General features: G+C 40.4%; 1 protein-coding gene across 13 annotated transcripts in view; it reads left to right on the top strand.

Moving 5' to 3' along the window:
* LOC121596680 (calcitonin gene-related peptide type 1 receptor) overlaps positions 1–13,083 on the top strand; it is a 75,874-nt gene extending 62,791 nt beyond the window's left edge. For 6 of the 13 annotated variants that reach the window (XM_041921824.1, XM_041921820.1, XM_041921821.1 and 3 more), the window contains 10 exons: positions 4,925–5,234; positions 5,799–5,909; positions 6,019–6,125; positions 6,240–6,331; positions 7,983–8,109; positions 8,218–8,444; positions 9,068–9,241; positions 10,829–10,952; positions 11,059–11,185; positions 11,257–11,816. In XM_041921824.1, the coding sequence (XP_041777758.1) occupies positions 5,132–5,234; positions 5,799–5,909; positions 6,019–6,125; positions 6,240–6,331; positions 7,983–8,109; positions 8,218–8,444; positions 9,068–9,241; positions 10,829–10,952; positions 11,059–11,185; positions 11,257–11,348 (1,284 nt within the window). In that variant the 5' untranslated portion in view covers positions 4,925–5,131 and the 3' untranslated portion in view covers positions 11,349–11,816. Of the gene's footprint in view, positions 1–4,924; positions 5,235–5,798; positions 5,910–6,018; positions 6,126–6,239; positions 6,332–7,982; positions 8,110–8,217; positions 8,445–9,067; positions 9,242–10,828; positions 10,953–11,058; positions 11,186–11,256; positions 11,817–12,050; positions 12,098–12,988 lie in introns of those variants that run through there. The other 7 variants (XM_041921831.1, XM_041921832.1, XM_041921828.1 and 4 more) reach the window with 7 other exon arrangements.
* The last annotated feature ends 2,004 nt before the right edge of the window (positions 13,084–15,087 follow it).

Here is a 15,087-nt window from a genome sequence, read left to right as displayed (position 1 = left end):
TGCTGAGTTTTCCATCAAGGAGGCAAGGTCGTGCGGCGAATGAATTATTGATGTTAATCACAGACCCAGCTGCCAACAGGCTGTTAGATTTATGAAATTTCAATTGCTCTTTCGGTTTCGGTTGTACGGTCGCTCAAGAAACCGTATCGGCCACAGCAAGCCCCTGTGAAGCGAAAAAGGGAAAGCAGAAGAAAGCAAACCGCCCACGGCTTGCACAGCAGCAGCAAAGCCAAAAGATTGCTTCCACTTCCTCGCTTCTATTTGTTCTTCCATTAGCGTAATTGAGTTAGTATTGACCTTCTAAATTGTCTGCTACGGCTGCCGGTTTGCACGTGCTTAAGCGAAAGCAAGCGAACTCCTCGACGACCCCACCAAAGCCCAGATGATCAAATGACAGATCATACAACGGAATGGAGAGGCAGAAAAAAAAGTAGGAAGTAAACGAAAAACTGTTGACTTGTGCCAGTTTCGGTCAGCTGACAGTGTCACCCACGGGCTGTCCCTATGCCGCCTGTACAGCGTCTTCTGAACGCACACACCGAACGATATCGAAACGTTGATAGATTAGATTCTATAAACGTTACAGAACAGCTATGCATAATAACGTGACGCAAACGAAAGACGGAAGCAGAAGGACAAAAATGTGCCTTAATTTAGCATTTTTGTAATTCTTTTCCTTCGTGCTGTCTTTCAATCGCCCGAGGCAGAAAAGCGTTATGTTCACCCGACTCTTTAAGCCGGACTGGTGCTTAAACGGAATCTGATTGGCAAGGAAGCGAAAGTTTCGAGACAAACTTTTTAATTACAGTTTATAATCACCATCCTCTGTCTTAACCTGTCCGGTGTCCTTTTTTCTGCAACGAGCGGGTCCTGGCTCCGGAGATGGTTTTGATCGAGGTTAAAAACCGATAAATTGACACCGGAATCGGTGAGACGGAAATGATGAGAAGATTGTAATGAAGTGTTTTTGCAGGTCGTATTCACTAACGTATTGTTTAGGCAAGACAATCTAAAATTTTCTAAAATATTGTTTATAATAATTTCTATAATTTAAAAAAATAAAGGTTTTGTGAAGATTTTCTATTTAATTCATTTTCCGTTTTCGCTTCCGGGGCGATAGCGCGAGCATGGATCGGTACCTTTGAACAATCAAATAACGATGTATTATCAACGGAAGCCGGAAGCTCATAAAATGAGGATTCCGCCTTCGTGTTGTTTCATTTTCGAATCAATGCCACAGCATCTTGAAGCGTGATGGTACACGCCCGGGATATCTTATTTCCGGCACACTAGCCCACTTGCTCACACTTTCAACCGGCGTGAAAAAGCAACCACAAACCAATCCTCGGAAACTCGAGACGTCATCCCCGCTAGCTCCAAACGATATAATCATAAAGCAACTGCCGGTGGTTGAGCTACTGAGTTGAGCTTCCGGCCCAAGCGCAAATTGTGCGGTGTGCGTTTAGTGTTGCCATTTACTTCCGATTTCCAAGCCAACATCATCATCATTGCCAGCGTCGTCGTAGACTCGTACATTCAAACTGGTGGGTGTTTCCACGCAGGGATTCGAAATGTGCATTTCCTTTCAATATGACACAGTTGTGCACAGTCGATTGAAATGAACATTCCTTTGTGTATGTGTGTGTCTGTGCGCGTTGAAACCCTCACCAACGCGTGTGAGTGGAAGTCTGCCACGACACGGAAATAGATCCACCGTCGTGCGAGTGAACAATTGGCAGGATTGCCTGAAAACCCCCGGCAACTGGGAGCGTTTATCGAGTATGTTCACTGTTCTATCGACTGTCGGCTGAAGTATTTGCACACTTCAATCACATCTGCATTCTTGAAGTGAGCAGCCAGGGAATGTGACAATTTCCGCATCGAAAAGGGGACTTGTTGCTGAAACGGAAGGCGAACAGAGGGGAAAGCTGTCCTAGGAATTGGCAATTGGAAACAATTTTCCCAAGCCAGTGGTTGGAATTGTGCTGCAGCTGATCCTGCAGCTAGCTTGTGTGATGCGAATGTAGCAAGTAAAATGATAGCCACTCGTAAGACACAAAGCAAAGATAAAAGGGAATTGATTTCAATCACTATTGCAATCGTACGTTAACTGTAATGATCGTTTTAAGCGAAGAGTATTTGTGTACAGAGCACAGTCTTTTTCATTGTTGCGTATTCAATTAAATACCAATTTGGATACAATGTGTAGCAATATTAAACGAAGATGTTCCTGTTGATCTGATGAACAAATATTTTGTTCCTTTCTGTATCTGTATAACGTACCAAAGAATGTGATTAATCGAAAATGGGATGTCGTTTTTATCACGTCAGATGAAACAATGGTGAATGAATGCCAATTATTGAATGACTTTTATCAAAACGTTTTCCGTTCGTCATGAATCTTGTAATCTTTGTATTTGCCGAAGTCTCCGAAGAAGTGTACTATTCTTTCTTTGACTCGTTATCTAGTCTTGTACAATTTTATTGCTTCCTGGATGTTAAATACTGAGGAAATGTTTCATATGCGCCAAGTATATAATATTTACAGTTTAGATACGCAGCAACGCTGCAAATAACATTCTGTGGAACTTGCTATAGGAACATGCTGATTTTCATCCTTCAAATTAAGGCATCCAATATTGGCAGAATGTCATCATGTTAGAAAATATTTCTAGATATATTTTGACAAATCTTAAACCGAAAAACTTTAAAACTAATGCTTGGAAATAAGGCAGAGCCGCACAAAATTATTGATGTTATTATTATTTAAATCTCTATCCGAACAAGTAAACAAAAACTCTAGCATATATGATGGTTGATTAGCTGCCTAGGTTAGCGGTCCATAAAGTTTGCGACCGAAAGAGCAAAATTTTACAATAATGTTCGTTTAATTTTTCGTGGCGAGCTAAATTGTTAAATAAACTGTTCTATTAAATATATGAACTGTTTAGAGCCATCATCTCAATGTCAAAGAGCCGCATGCGGATCGCGAGCCGTACTGTTCCGTTCGCTGACCTAGGTAATTTAAGTTACTGACCTCCTATTGGAATTGTGTCAAGATCATACTATCTCTCACAACTCTCATCATATAAAGCTTTCCGATGGTTTAAAGATAAGAACAGAACCCTGTATGCCTTATCATCCATTGCACTAAGCTATTTTAGTTTATCTGTGCTGCTATTTTGATGCACCACTTTCCATTATTTATTGTCTAGAAGGCGACTGTGAAGTCTAGAAATAGAATGCGTGTCAGTAATAAGTTACTCGAGCCACTTTTAGCATTTACCGTAATGCAAATATTTTGTCCGCTATCGCACGACTGCTAACGAATCTAAACTAACCAACTATTTGCATACACCGTCATAAAATAGTTGGCTACTGGTAATAGACAACAGTGGCGGATCCAAAACTGAGGAAGGTTGTAACAACGTGGAAAATTTTCCAAGAAACAATTGTGTGTGATTTATGTATCTTGATTTGCTCATTCGCATTTTTGTTATTTTAATAATTTCACTTAAGCTATAAACGTTTAAATGTTTACAAAATCCCTTAGTGTTGTGCAAGTGACTGTTCAAATAGAAAAGGATTCATTCAAGTTCGAATGATTATTTGATTGTAAAACAGGAATGCAGTACCAAATATGAGCAGGACAAAATATAATTTTTTCACCGAATCAAATATGCTTTAATAAAAACGACTGTAGTGGTGATGATGATATCGGAAGGAAGTTTCATCGATCTGAAAAAATATCATTTGAAATTTAAAAAGATGTTAAGACTTTATGCTGACATGTGTGTTGATAAATCGTTTCCAAGTTGGCGAATAACCTATTACAGGTTCAAATCGCTGTTCTGCACCATGTTGGGATGCCATTTGTCACGTCAAAACGGGTCAAACGATAGCTTTCCGCAGGCAAGAAGATTTGTTTGTTAATTGTTGCTTAAAACCTTTGCATTTTAGATTGGAACTCAGGACTAAAATTCAAACACCAGTATACAAAACATATCGCCAAAAGAAGAAAACACTCAAACCTGTCAAAGCACAGAGAGAATCACTAGTTTGAACAAACCAGTTAAGAACAGCCAACACAGAGTAGCTGTACGGAGACAACTCAACAACTGGCTGATAAATTTTTTTAATTCTATATTCTATATTCTTCTTCCTGTTCTATGGTACAACAAGGCCGTTGTCAGTCAAGGCTTGTCTTTACCACTAGTGGGTTTGGCTTTCAATGACCTACTGATTACATATAGTATATGTTGAATATAGTATAGTATGTTGGATATCAATTATTCAATGGCATGCATACTGGAGTTTACAAGTAATTTTGCAATGTGTGCTGCATATTTTGTCGAACACGAAATTTACTTTGACTCCTACGTACTTGGACTGGTCCTATGTTAATTTTATCCCGTCCAAGTTTGATTTTGTTAGCCCTATCGAGGTGCAGGTCTGCACAAAAAAGGAAAGCAGAAGACTCAAGCTTTAAAATGATGGGTTGTTTGATCTGAGGGGTTTTATACACTGAGTAATTCGCAGTTGAAAATGCACTCCAAAATTAAGTACAGTCCAAGTACGTACTATGAATTAAGGTAAATTTCGTGTTCGACAAAATATTCAGCATACATTGCCAAATAACTAGTAATACCCTGTAATACTTTCTTTTGAATTAATATTTTATTAAAACCAAGTACACTATTACTAGGAGGAAATACTTAACAAAGAAGAATGTTTTTGATATTAGGATTTTTTAAACGTTTGAAAAAATAAGTAAACAAACACCAAAGAATGACTGAATGTATTCATGCTTTAATTTTGTTCCATTACCTGTCGCAGTTTGATTGTCCCACTCGAAATTTAACCATGCAAGTCGTTAACAAAGATCTAATTTTCTTTCAATCCTTTTTTCTGCTTCTAATTACAGGCAGACCGCCCCATACACACCTCTGCGGCATAATATGCGCTCACTTAAGCTAAACACCGGTACAAACCAACCCGCGGTACGCTGCAAGTGACAAACCCCCGGTCCATCCCACTCACCGCGCTAAACGTTGAGCCACACATACGCTTCCCAGCGAAGCTTTCAAGTTCTCGCGTCAAAACCACATCCTCCCCGCAACCACGCAACAGCATGGCCCTCAGTACGACGACCGATGCATCGGTGGATGAGATCGCACAAAAACGGCTCGAGTGTCTGGAAACGCTGAATGAAACCGTCGACACGACGATATCGGGTAAGTGCGTGTGGTTGAAGCCACCATGAGTATGAGTGTATGTGCGCGCGAATGAGTAACTAGCTAAAGTGTGCTATTCCACTTCCTGCGTGGTGAAGTAGCAGAAAGGAAACACTCACCACCGGGTGCAAAGCATCGCGCAAACAAAAACGCCAAAGAACTGTGGTGAAAATCCAATTAAAAGTTTATCTGATTAATGATGGAGCAGTTTGCCGTTTTGCTCGACGAGAAAGCGACGAAGACTAAGAAAGGCAAACGCGCAGCAAAACGTGTAAGAAAATTCAGTCTATAAATGCCCCAAAACGATGCAGGAAGGGATGGGTTGAAAATGGAAAAAGCGATGTAATGCAATGGAGAGTGCATAATGATTGGATTTACAGTTAATTAGAAGGTTGAATCATTATTTGTTGCGCAATCGATCGATGACACGAGATTGGTTTGGTCTGCCCGCCCGCAAGACAAGACGGCGGAAGTTCACGTCTTACTGGATGGACGAGGGCAAATTGTTCTTCACCCTGACATCTCTATTTTCTTCTCTTTCCACTCGGTTAAAAAAAACACAAGGACTCTTCTGCCCCGGGACATGGGATGGGTGGTTATGTTGGCCGGACACTGCTGCAGGCACCTCGGCATACGCCCTCTGTCCCGCTTTTATATCAGGTTTCGATCCAACGAGTAAGTGCAAACAACCAACTCCTTTTCGATCGATTTTCCACTTCCACGTTTTCCCCCGTTTACACACTAAACGTGTGTCCTTTTCCTCTTCCGTTCCGTTCGTTTGCAGGGTTTGCGCACAAAGTGTGCAGTGAGAATGGGGAATGGTTCCGGCATCCGGAGACGAACAGGAGCTGGTCCAACTACACAACCTGCATCAACCTGGACGACTTCGAGGTAGGTGAATGGCATTAGTGATCACCGGTTTTTTTTATCGTGTTGCACCTGCGCCCTCTTCTCACACCTCTATTTTATGTTCTCTCGCTCTCTTTCTCTCTCTCCTACCCACAGTGGCGGAAACAGGTGAACCTAATATACGAAACCGGATACGCCATCTCGCTGATAGCCATACTGCTATCGCTCGCTATTTTAAGCTACTTTAGGTAAGCACCCGTTTCAGCGCTCGACGTCGGGGTTAATGAATTTCGTTTATGCTCATTAGGGTTAAGTTACGATGCGACCGTCGCAAAAAGGGATAGGCTTGGGCAGTTGGTACGCGATTGAGTTTCAGCGTGGTGTAAATAAAAATGGGAGCGGATGGACACGGGCATCTAGCGGTTTAATGAGCGTTAATTATCCTTTTTAATTGGACAAGGAAGATTCTGAACGCGTAGGATGGTGAGACCGTGGGCAGTAGCTTTCGAAGGGCTGTTTATGTATTTAACTAAATAAAAAAACTCTAATCAATTAAAATAATCAATTGAATGAGACGTAAGACAGGACAAAATTATTGTTTGTTGTGTCTTTCAATTTTAGCTGTAACGAATGTATTTATGGAACACAATATTGGAAGGATATTATGTCTGTTATTTTGTCGATGGCGAATGGGAACTTGACTAGCAAATTTTTGTGTTGATAACTAAGCACTAACTAAGATATATCCGTTTTTTGCAATTTTTTATTAAATTCATATTTTATTGTCAATTTTGATTTTTTCTTTCATATGCTCTGCTTACAGGGTTTCGAGTCATAAAATGAAATAGTTCAATTGGTTAAGAGAGTTTCTAACCGTTAGTGGAACTATGCTAGCATTCTGTGGAAGTTTGCAATCATATAATCGAGTGCTGCAACCGAATTGTGGAATTTTGCAAGCCTACTATGGATCTGTCATCAGACTGTGGGTGCCGGTGTAAAAGACTTCGAATTGATATCGATGATGTTTTCTAAAAAACATCATTTTGAGTGGTATTCATATGGCTTTCAGATGTACACATTATAAACTAAATGAATCCTGCCGTGGAGTTTTAATTAAGCATGGTAAATAAATAAAATGAATCAAAATGTGTTGAGGTATTTACAGAGGCACCCACAGTCTGACAACCGCTCCACAGTATGGTTGCAAAATTCCATTGCAAAAAATCTATTCCTACTCGATAACACCAACCCAAATTATCATATTTAAATTATTGATGAAACCTGTGCCAAAAAAAGTCTCAAGAGCTCTCAAGGTTTTATGTTCAATACATTGTAATCTATACCATTGCCTGTTAATTCGCAAAAAAAACTATGTACGACCGAGCGCGACCACGAAAGTTATGGTATATTACTTTTTTCACAGTAAAAAATACTAAAAATACAAGATTTCTGATCAAACAATTACATAAAATATTAAAACATTAAAAGTATAAACGCCTACAATCGCAAGAATAATAATTGCAATCAAAAAATCATTCAAACGTCTCTGCTAGCGTTAATCCAAATATTCCGTTTAATAATGTCAGCGAGCCTTATCCCGTCTTTATTACATTTTATATTAACCAGAGGGTCAGATGCTGCCACAGGTGGTCGCATTTAATCCATTCCCCTATCTTGGATAACGATTAATGTCTTTACGCAGCTTTGAGGTACGGTATTACGACACTGCCACACTTCCGGAAGAAAATGTAACTCCCACACAGCCCATGCCCATGCCACCCGTCTTGCGAATGAAAAAGCGAAATTCAATAACAACTATCCCTCGCCGTCGTGCTGCTATTTGATTATGTGTCCCTTTTACGAACGTCTTTATCCTTTTCGCCCTTCACCACTTTCCAGATCGTTAAAATGCGCACGAATAACGCTACACATGAACCTGTTCGTATCCTTTGCCTGCAACAACTCCCTCTGGCTGCTGTGGTACCGGCTGGTGTTGACCGATCTCGATCTCCTGAAGGAAAGCGGTGTAAGGCTCTGGTCAAACGGCTGACCCACCCGTTGCGAGACACACCGACGGTCCCACTTCACTCACATTAACAATCCACCCCACAATTCCGCTTTTCAACCATTGCAGGCTGGCTGCATCACGCTGCATCTGGTGTTGCACTACTTTCTCCTGACCAACTACTCCTGGATGCTGTGCGAAGGGTTCTACCTTCACACCGTGCTGGTGTCGGCGTTCGTGTCGGAGAAGAAGCTGCTCAAATGGCTGCTGGCGCTCGGGTGGGGTTCGCCCGCCTTCTTCATCGTGCTGTATGGGTTTCTGCGTGGATATGCCAGCCCACCGAACGATACGATAGAGTAAGTGAGGGATGAATAAATAAAAACTCATCGTGTATAATGGGATTGAATGAATGGTTGCCCTCATAAAACGTCAATCGGTTGATGCATTGGGTGTTGGCCATGGTGCACTGAACGGTTGATGCGTTTGCTATTGATGGTCCAATTAAGTGTTGTACTTGCAGTTGCATTTGCATTTTACTTTCCTTTTCCTGCACCATCCAGTTGTTGTGGAAAACCAATATAATTAATAATTTTGTAGTTTGAATTTAAATTCATTTTGGTTTTGCTTTTAAATTTTAAATAATCTACCAAGCATCCATTATTTAACTTTTAATTTTCCTCGCGCTCCCTACCTCCAGGTACATTGTTTCCGGGTGAAAAGGCAAAACACAAACTGCCCGTAACAATGTAAAATCCCCGTGTGTTAGTTTTTGCTACTAAATACATACCTTTTTTCTTCCGGCCCTGCTTTACTCTGGTGCAAGGAGAACTAACGTGTGTTAGCTTTTTTAGTTTGTTTTTCTCTCCCTATAACATTCATTTATTCACTCGCACAAACAAAAACTCCTCTTGAACGCCAAATCTCGGTACTGTTGGATCGTTTTACTTTGCCTATGCTTTTACCACTCTTCATTCCCCAGGTGCTGGATGAACGACAGTTCCTTCAACAAGGTGTTCGTCGGACCGGTGTGCATTTCGATGCTGCTGAATCTGGTGTTCCTGTTCAACATCATGCGGGTGTTGCTGCTGAAGCTGAAAGCTCCGGCCGGCCCTCAGGGTGCCGGTCCGTCTAGAACGATCTTGCAAGCATTCCGGTAAGTACGTGAGGGGAGCAAGTTCGTATTCGCTCCAACGGGTTTTGGCTGTATTTTGGGGGTAGATTATTCATTTTCCTTTTTCGAGACTGTGGTATCGCAGTCAGAGCAAAGGTGTACGAGATATGGTCGTACGAGCGTTTTGGCTGTTACCGTTTCGGTATTGAATGAGCAGAGTTTAGTTTCATTAATTCGTATCCTCTAGGCATACTTACTGTCTGATTGGGTGTGTGTGTGTGTGTGTGTGTGTGTGTGTGTGTGTGTGTGTGTTTGTCTTGTTATGTAAATCCTGTGCACTGGGGACACAGATTGCAATTAAAACGAGCAAGAGCATTTGGGTTTGTTAGCTAAATTGAACAGAATAAACTGAGATTGCAACAGTATGTGGACCCTGTAAAAATTCTAGGGGTTTTTAAGTGCTTTAAGCACACCTGTTCGTACCCGTTTTGTTGAAGTTAAAAAACTTTCTTTTTTTCAATACATTTTATGAATAAAACTTATTTATTCGTTTTAATCAATAACTAACTTTTATTTATTCGTTGCATTAAAATAGACCCAGGTTATATTTTAGACAATTTAAAATTGACTTAACCAATATTTTTCAACGGAGCTTTAATTGTTGAATCCGCATTCTTTAATGAAATGATTGATCATTATGATATTGAATTGAACGGACATGTTGCTTCGTTAAATCGTAATTGCTTATTGTAATTGTAATTGCAAATTGTTGCATTGCTTCATCAAATTGTAATCGAAATTGTATCTACAAAAATTGAGTAATTACAATAAATGTAGTCCAATGTAATATGCTTGAGCTTTTTTTTACAACAAATCTAAATCTTATGGAACCTTCTTTATAAACACTGCCTTTGAAACATGAAAGCTCAGGATTGCGTTCAACTATTAAGTACCTTTAAAAAATGAGGAATATTCCATTTCGTTCTCCAGAATATGATTGAGCTATGAATGATTTGGTTTATATGTTCATGCTTATTCAGCGCGGATTTCGACGCAAATAAATTCGAATCTTTTTGAGAAAATATACTTTGCAAAATTAACACAAATTCGTCGACCCGGTAAAGAAGTATCTGGATTAAAGATAAATAATACGCCTAGTTCTATCTAATCCCCGAATAGATCGTGCCCCCTTACGTAGGATTGACTATGCTGCTGTGGTAACAAAAGTCACTGAAAGCCAAGCCCACTTTACTAGTAGGTACAGGCAGGCCTTGACCGGCAACGGTTGTTGTGCCAAAAGAAGAAAGAAGTAGTTCTATCTAAACTCAAAGAATCAAAATAATTAGGTAGAAGAATTACATAATAAAAACACTAGGGAGGCAGAGAAATAAGATGAATCAGAATAACAATGTTGTAGCAGAATAAATCAAAATAAATGGACAAATATACATTATGCTTTTATTTTGTATGATGCTGTGTGAACAATATTTTTGCTAGTAGTATGGTTTTTGAATTATTGATGTCTTCCAATAAACAAAAACACAAATATTTCATAATACTTACATTTCACTACGATCCTTTTTTTGTATCAAAAATAATAATTGCCCCTCTTCATTCTCCCTCCAAAAGCGCAACCCTTCTTCTGGTGCCCCTGCTCGGCCTGCAGTACATACTGACGCCATTTCGTCCGGGCAACGGTCACCCGTACGAGCGAACGTACGAAACGATGCTGGCGTGCACCTCCTCGTTTCAGGTGAGTTTGGCCACTGACCAAAATTGTTCGATTGTATTATATTAACTCACGGACGTATACGGTGTGTATGGGTGCGGGTGTGTTTGTGTTTGTATGTTTCTCGCAGGGTCTCTTTGTGGCGGTACTTTTCTGCTTCCTGAACGGGGAGGTCATCGCACAAGTGAAGCGCAAGTGGCGCACCGTGTTCCTGCGTACCCGCGCCAACTCCTACACCGCGACGCAAGTGTCCGTAAGTACGTTAACGGTCCTACGTGTTTGAATGATTTTTCTTTCTTTTTTTGTTTTGGTTTTCTTCCGTTTTTAGCACCAAAAGTACACACAACACGACACCCCCTCACACGAATGCCGATAGCGTTTGACACTGTTGGAATGTCTCGTATTCAAAAAGCAGTATAAAAATAGAACGCTTTTATTTTGCTCATTTAGGCTTTCAACTTAATAGTTTGGCTGTAGAAGGGACACATTAAAGCTGGCCTCCATTTAATTAGTGCAGAACGTCTTCCCATCGCACAGCACCGCAAAGTACCACGGGCCACACCCTGACACCGATTCGCTGGTCCTACCGTTCCCAATCCCTACCCCTAACGTGCCCTCGATCTGGTCGTTAACGTTCCACCCACCCCGAGCCGGGGGTCGTTTAAATCAAAACTTAGCTTGGCGCCAGCATTGTTTATTCTCGTGGCCACCGTGTTAGTACGGTACGGTGCAGCTCATGCATTTGCGCTACGATGCACCGGGGAGTGATAGTGCCTGGGATTAGAGGGTGATAAATAAAACAACCCGTATCTTCTTCACTCTCTCACCCTCTCCGCTTTTATCACCTTATCGGCGTTAAGATTGTGGATTGAGCTAGAACGTAGAAAATGAACGATGCAGGGCGAGCATGGACTAGCAGTAGACTTTACTTTAGATTCTCACCCATTCACCCCATACATGAAGCAGAACAGAGAACCCCCTTTCCCGTTTGATGTATAGTTTTTCCTCTCACAAATGTATCACGCTATCTCTCTCGCTCTCTCTCTCTCTCTATCTCACGCTCTCTCTTTCTATTTCTCCCACGTTTCTTCTCTTTTTTCTTGTTTCATCCTATACTTTCAGTCCTACGCTATATCTGAGACGAGTTTTTAGAAAAAAATCAATTGAATGCAAGTATCTTTGTTTTTCATTTTTTTACTCTACTTAAGAAAAACAATTGACGTCAGTCCTTTTTCTACCTTCTTTCTCTTCACATGTGAATATTTACCTTCTTTTGTGTTCCTCTTGTGTGCATATTTTTGCCTTTCATTTTCGGTGAACCAAAATTTGTAAAATCACACCAAAAAACTATTCATCAAAAACAATAGCGTTCCGTTCCAGTCGCACAAAAGAGCTGTTGACTTGTTTTTTTATGAGTTTTTTTTTTCTTCTCTTATGTGTTTGGGTGTAAAATCGTTTCACTTGGATGAACAGTGTTGTTTTTATGTTCGTTTCTTTCTTTCCGATTGTGTTTGTTTGATAAATTCGTGGTTTCATTCAATTGTTATTCATTTTTCAACTGTTTTATTTTTTTCCTTTTTTACGCTTTTTTACGATTCTATTTTTAATTGAAACATTCTTTTTTAACGTTTTCAAAAGACTTCATTTTTATGTTATGCATTCATTTTGTTTCCATTTACATATTCCCGTGCGTCTCTCACGTAGGACACAGTAGCAGCACCAGTTTTTTTTTTTGTATTTTCACATTTACTTTGTAAAATTTTTAGTCACCTTGTTCGACCATTTTTCCACCTAGTTGCTCCTTTCCCACTGCTCGTTTTATAGCCCTCTTCGCTTACCCTCTCGCACATTTTTTCCTCTCACAAACACACTCAACCGGTTGCCGTTGTTCTTCATCACTCCACTCTGTCTGTACCTTGTACTCTACCACTCTTCACTACTTTTCTCTCCTCCTCCCTCCTCTCTCTCTCTTTCTCTCTCTCCCTTTTTCTCACTCTCTGCGTGTATTTTATGTCTGTACTGTCCGAAGTATAAAATAAATCCCCACATTCTAATCACAGCCGGTCACCTTGCAGTTCGTCCGTTGCGGTCCACCGGTCCCAGGTGAGGAGAAGGTTTGACTAAAGGAGTACACCGACCGCGGCCCTGCCAAATCCGCCCGCAAACCGTTCTCCTGCCGCACCCGGAAGCGTTCCTTGCTTCTGCCGACTTCCTGCATGGAGGCGTCGGATGCACCACCTACCAGCACAATGTCACGGACGGACCACCACCGCACCACAGTCATTGATCCGACCGTCACAACCGTCACCTCGGCTACAACGACCACGGCTGCCACCGATACCGCAACTGCGACTGCTCAACCAGCTCAAAGAGTACACTTCCGCCCGGAACTGGTGGCCGATGCTGGGCCGGAAGGTAAAGCTTCGCTCGCGGAACCAGCGGCCACAACCAACGGTCACACCCACCGACAGCCGGTGAACGGGTTTCACGCAGCAGTGGACGACTTGCCGGACGACGTTGAGCCACCGGCGGATGAAATCCTTTAAACAGGTCCGCGTTACGCTCCTTCGGCTAGCTTTAAAACGAGGTTAAAGTTGCAACGGTGAAACTAGTTTTAAAAATCAAGAAGAGGAAACAATACGGCCAAACCAAAGCCAAACTATCGTACGTAACTATCGTGTTTTGCGTGAAAATGACGCGTTGTGGGGGAAAATAGAGGGTTTTATAAAATACTTTTAAAATAAACAATCGTTCCTGTCCTCTTTGACGCTATTTTACGCGTAACGTAAGAAGTCTCTGCACGTGTATGCAGCATGTAGATATGATAATTTGATTTTACTTTAAAGCACGGTACACCCGCTTTAACGATCGCTTCCCATACCAACTCTATGGTACTGTGTTGTCAGATACAAAAGGAATATGTACTTGTTTTTTTGCACGGCAAAGAAAACAGACCGATAAATAATAATAAATGTTATTACAATGTAGTGAATGGTTTATAAAAGGTGGGTGAAACGAAAATGGAAAGAGGAAAAGCCTCTGGATTGTTCGTATATTCATGACTGTGTCATTTGCCAATGTGAAATAAACGGTTCTGTATACAGGTGGAAGCAAACTTGTACAAGGAATGCATTAACCTTGCAATTCCCCGCTAAGATAAAACCAAAAACAAAACCAGAGTATAGCTACACTTAAAGAAAAATACAATCAGTATAAAATCACTCGAAAAAAAAGCCGTCGTAATGTTAAGCCTTTCGTGGATAGGATCAACGCAACCTACGAGCCAATGTAATGAATGGAAATTTAATGAAACAATTTGGCAAAGCGTTCGGCTATATTCTGTGAAACTCAGTTGCGTAATTATTAAAACTATAGATTCAAAACAAATATAAAACCTAATAGTACGCAACCACACGCATCACTCACACAAACTCATCTAGATAAATACAAACCGAGTAGATAAATTGAAAGTATATACAGAATGGAAAGGCCAACTGTAACTCAAGTGAATGTTTCGATTTTTTCTTATTTTTATTGCTCTAAAAACATAAACGTAATATGCGGCAAATGTAAAACGAAAACAAAATTTGTGTAGAAACTAAATAAAAATTGAAATGAAACAACCTGTGACATTTTACCATAAATTGATACGTACTCGTTGTTGGTGAAGCAACAACTCCAATGGAATGGGATGGAGAAACGCATGAAATAAAGAGATCCAATTTGCAAGTGAAATCAATACGATTTGATTGTATATTTGTTTGATTTTTTGTTATGCATTTTATTGAAAATAGGTGATATTAGACTCTTGGAATACAGTCAGAATTCATCAGTTGAACGCTTTTTAGTTGGCATGCTTTTTAGTTGAACGCTCGATAGTTGGCTGACAGTTGAATTAGTAGTAGTAGAAGAAGTTGTAGCAGTAGTAGTAGGAGTTTGTAGTAGTAATGTATTTCTGAGATAATTATATATGTTTTACAATAATGATTAGAATTTGGTAAATAGTGGGTTCAATAATTTTATTTTTCATCGCCAACTGAAACTGTTTTTGGCTTAGCTGACTGTAACATAATATTTTATCCATCATGGGGTTTGAAACTTGAGTAGGAAAACTTTTTTTCATCAGAAACTTACTTCACATTCAAAAGAAAAAGATGTT

The sequence above is a fragment of the Anopheles merus genome, chromosome 3R, assembly GCF_017562075.2.
Source record: "Anopheles merus strain MAF chromosome 3R, AmerM5.1, whole genome shotgun sequence".
Classification (NCBI taxonomy): Eukaryota; Metazoa; Arthropoda; class Insecta; order Diptera; family Culicidae; genus Anopheles; species Anopheles merus.
Note: the sequence above shows the minus strand (reverse complement) of the source record. Positions and strands in the feature narration are given on the sequence as shown.